This window comes from Calliopsis andreniformis, unplaced genomic scaffold (genome assembly GCF_051401765.1).
Source record: "Calliopsis andreniformis isolate RMS-2024a unplaced genomic scaffold, iyCalAndr_principal scaffold0001, whole genome shotgun sequence".
NCBI lineage: Eukaryota > Metazoa > Arthropoda > Insecta > Hymenoptera > Andrenidae > Calliopsis > Calliopsis andreniformis.
In genome coordinates this window covers 40,051,308-40,055,445 of record NW_027480422.1, presented here as the reverse complement: position 1 = coordinate 40,055,445, position 4,138 = coordinate 40,051,308, and the positions used below count along the sequence as shown (strand labels likewise).

At 47.2% G+C, this 4,138-nt stretch overlaps 1 protein-coding gene across 1 annotated transcript; it reads left to right on the top strand.

The window, feature by feature from the left end:
• The first annotated feature begins 447 nt into the window (after positions 1 to 447).
• LOC143186467 (uncharacterized) lies at positions 448 to 3,429 on the top strand. The gene is made up of 7 exons (XM_076390144.1): positions 448 to 481; positions 738 to 792; positions 1,753 to 2,026; positions 2,069 to 2,443; positions 2,490 to 3,221; positions 3,263 to 3,286; positions 3,367 to 3,429. Exons 1-7 carry the CDS (start codon positions 448 to 450, stop codon positions 3,427 to 3,429), a joined length of 1,557 nt encoding a protein of 518 aa, XP_076246259.1.
• The last annotated feature ends 709 nt before the right edge of the window (positions 3,430 to 4,138 follow it).

Below are 4,138 nucleotides of genomic sequence, written 5' to 3'. Positions count from 1 at the left end.
TTATCCGGTGGATTAACAGTATGTTAACCACCAGGGAGTTACAAACTTTAAAAGGGGAAACAATCACGAGGGGATTCGTGAATAGAGGCTGTCCTCAAGGGGGAATCCTGTCACCACTGTTATGGTGTGTGGCAGTGGACAAACTCCTACACAATCTGGAAAAGAGTGGTGTAGTGGTCTCGGCATACGCTGACGATGTGACCTTCCTGGCAACAGGAAGGAATGAAACAATTGCAGTATACAAGGCAAAGAAGGCGCTGTTAGTGCTGGAAGAATGGTGTGACAACACGGGGTTATCAGTGAACCCCACTGTTGGAATCGCTTAAAGTAAGGGATCCAACGGAGGTCCGGATGAGGTGAGATGAAGGGAATTCGAAAGAAACGAAAACACAAGTTTTATATTTTGTCGGCCCTTAAAAGGGCTTTTGAGCGACGTTTATTGAAACTATGTTTCTGGGGCTGGGTGTTGGTTCCGGTCCTCGTCGGCTCGGGTGGACGGTGGATCGGAGGCCCTGTGGTCGTGGCGACGCCGGTGCTCCCCTTAGCGACGTTGACGTCTGAAAAAGAGAGATAGCGGCGGAACCGCGGCGGTAAGCAAGAGTGGAAGTCTAGCTATACCAAAGATTCCCAACTCCAGGCTGCGCTCGCGAGCCTATTTGGAGGGGATAGCAATACCTTGCCTGTAACGCAAAGGTAATGCAGTGGACTGTATTATCGACTCTTCTTCTGGTGCGAAGAAGGAGTCGATGAGCGAGTGGCTAGAGAGGAGAAGGGACCTCTTCTCTTCGCCTTGCACCTTTTGGAAAGGTTCGTTCCGTACGAATCCAAGTAATCTAGGGATTCGTGAGCGGAGGGACACGCTATAACCAGCGAATTGCTGGTCCTGGAGGCTGAGGACGGCCAGAGGCTCCGCGACTCCGTTCACCTTACCGTGTGCTTCTATTCGTCACACGGGGGTTGCTACTAAACGGGGTGGCAGAGCACGAGTAACGCAGAGGTGATAGGCACGTACGTTATCTCTCTCTGTTGTAACCCGTCTCTCAGGGATCCAACAGGCAGCGGCCTTTGTTGCTCCGAGACGAAACGAGACTCAGAGAATCAGGGCAGGCCCCGATTCCAAGAGTGCAAATCTCGATCAATTGTCTCCTAAGACAAACCAGGTGCTCTTTCGTACGTATTATACGTACGAATCGAGCAGAGCTTCCTAGTCTGTCGGCGACAGAGGTTCAGCTTTTGAGAGCTAGTGAGATTTCAAGTGTCTGGTAACCAAACTACTTGAAATCTGGAAACTGGCGAGCTGAGATTCGCTTGACGAACGGTCGCACTGACTGCGTCAAGCTTGATTGTCGTAAGACGACTGGGGCGAGAGCCGCGCGTGTCTCCGCGAAGCGGAAGACGTGCCAAATTTTACCACTACGCGGCGCTCACAAATTATCTTTTGTCTCGTGCTAATGTAGTACGATGTACTCTCTCTCTCCTTCAGGCTCCGATGTCCCCACTCGACATCGAGCCTGGAGTTCAAAACCGTTGCTCGACAACGCTTACTTTGTTTGAACTTTAATTTTGACGACAAAAACAAGTCATACGACAGCTGATCGTGTTTTGCTGCTAGGACAACGTATGCTCCGACCGAAGGCCACCCTCGGTCGGTCACGTATAGCAACAAATTACGAATCTCGCGGACGAGCCAAATGCCCGTTATATAACCGCTTTTTAAACACCCACAAAAATGGAAACAATACTTTTCATAAGGAAAATAAACAGGCCAACCATCACGGAATTAAGATACAAGGGACAGGCATTGGAGTTCAGTAGAGAGGTAAAGTATTTAGGAATCTGGCTGAATGACAGGTTGACATGGAGAAAGCATGTGTTTAAACAAATAAATAAGGCCAAGGCTAATCTGGCGATGCTGGGAAGAGTGGTGGGACCCACATGGGGACTCACACCACAAACAACAAAATGGCTGTACGAAGCAATTGTACTTCTAAGACTGACATTTGGAAGTATAGCTTGGTGGGAAACGGCAAACATGCGGACGGTAAAAGAAAGACTGGACTGACTACAGGGTCTAGCACTGAAGAGGATGTTGGGAACTCTGAGTACAACACCTACAAGGGCAGCAGAAATAGTGGCAGGGATGGAACCCCTAGACATTAGAATCAAGGCAATCGCCATGAAAACGGCACACAGGCTGATAACATGGGGAGTCTGGAAGGAAAGGAATCATGGTCACAGCTCACTACTGAAATTAGAAGGGAATGAACACATCAGAGAGCTAATAAGCATGAGGCAGGATAATCAGATTCTGAAATTCATGTTTCAAAGAAGATTTCAGATACAGATAGGTGTCAGAGCGAAATGGGAAAATAAAGGAGACAGCTGGAAGGAATATCACCAAGTCTGGTTCACGGATGGGTCAAGAAAAGAAGGGGTCACAGGCGTAGCCTGGAAATAATGAAGAAGGAACGGAGAAGGGAATAATTCAGCTAGGAAGACTGGCAACGGTTTTTCAGGCGGAGGTATTGGCCATACAGGCATGTGCGGAGATGCTCATGGAAAAAGATATCAAGAATAGGAAGATAGCAACATGTTCGGATAGCCAGGCGGCATTGAAGGCGCTGGGCAAGCAGGCACACAAATCCATATCAGTTATGGAATGTAAGATAAAACTAAACGAGCTGGCAAGAAGGGAGAACAGGCTTACTTTAATCTGGGTGCCTGGGCATGAAGGAATAAAAGGAAATGAGATGGCGGACAAGTTGGCGAACCAAGGATCAGATGAGGTCCCGATAGGAATGGAACCGTATCTACCAATGTCGGTACTGACAATAAAAACCGCAATCAAACAATGGACTTTGGAGGAAAGGAAGAGGAAATGGAATGAGACGGAGGGATACAGGGAAGCGAAGGAAATGTTAGGAGAAGAACCAAGGTATAAGTACGCGAGGAATCTGGTAGCATTAGACAGAGGGAAATGCAGATTGATGGCAGGTCTACTAACGGGACACGCGCAGCTGAAACTACATTTGGCCAGGATGAAGCAGCAAGAGGATATGCTATGCAGCTTCTGTGAGGAGAAAGAAGAAAGCAGCGTACATGTGATTTGTAAATGTCCTAGATTAATGAATATACGCAGGAAGTTCCTAGGGAAACAATTCCTAGAGGCGCAAGAGGTAGGAGGAATAAAATTAGATAAGCTAGTGAAATATATAACAAAGGTTGACCCGTGGAAACATCCGGGTTAACCTTCAATAGGTAGGGACTGAACGGAGAGTCCAAAGAGGTGGGGATCTGTGACATAACACAGGTCCACACTGACAGAGGATCATCCGGAAGGATGATAGGATCTAATTGATCCTGGAGGGACTCACGGGTGGGGGCGAGGTCGGAGCCCTCATCATAATCTATACATTGAAAATGGACTAATATGATGATTATGGTTTTCAGCAATACGGAATGCGGGGGAAAAGTCGGAAGAATGGGAAACTACGAGACAGATAGAAGGAAGAGGAAGACGAGGAGCCAGGAAGATAGAAGAGGAAGCAAGCAAGGAAAGGAGTAAGGGAGGGCTAGAATGACAATTATTAATGAGAAAAGGTGGATTAGTCTGTTCACAGGGGTACGCAAGAGCTAAGGAAGCAGGCCAAGCAAGGGGAATAAGGGTAAGGGGAGGAAAGGAAGAAGGGACACGAGCAAAGGATGAAGAAGGGAACAGGAAGAGGAAAGGGACGAAAGGCGGAAGGAGGAAAGGGGAAGTAAAAAAATGAAGAGAGGAGATAAATGTAAATATGTGGACATTTGTAAATAAAGCCGGATGAAGCAGAGAAATCTGTCATATCACGAGAAAAGCAGAACGATGGACATGTTTGGTAATTAATAAAGAATGGGGTAGGGAGGGGGAGAAGAAGTGTTTTTCTTGAAAAGACCTTCATATACATACAAGTAAGGGAATAGCAAGAGGCTGGAGGGAAGAGAAAAAAAGAAAAACATAAGAGTACTAAAGCAAGGGCTGGGGAGTATGGTTTCAGATCAAGGACTGGAAAGGCAGGAAGAAGGAACAAGAAGAGACGACAGTGAGCGGAAGAATCGGAGCAAGACAGGAAAAGGACCAGGGAAGGGGATTAATCTGTGGAGA

What these genes read in the sequence shown, in the direction of transcription:
- LOC143186467 (XM_076390144.1), top strand. Translation starts at nt 448, where the DNA reads ATGTTTCTGGGGCTGGGTGTTGGTTCCGGTCCTC. An exon ending in GGACCTCTTCTCTTCGCCTT is followed by an intron (nt 793 to 1,752) that starts GCACCTTTTGGA and finishes ACTTTTCATAAG; the next exon opens with GAAAATAAACAGGCCAACCA. An exon ending in TAGTGAAATATATAACAAAG is followed by an intron (nt 3,222 to 3,262) that starts GTTGACCCGTGG and finishes TTCAATAGGTAG; the next exon opens with GGACTGAACGGAGAGTCCAA.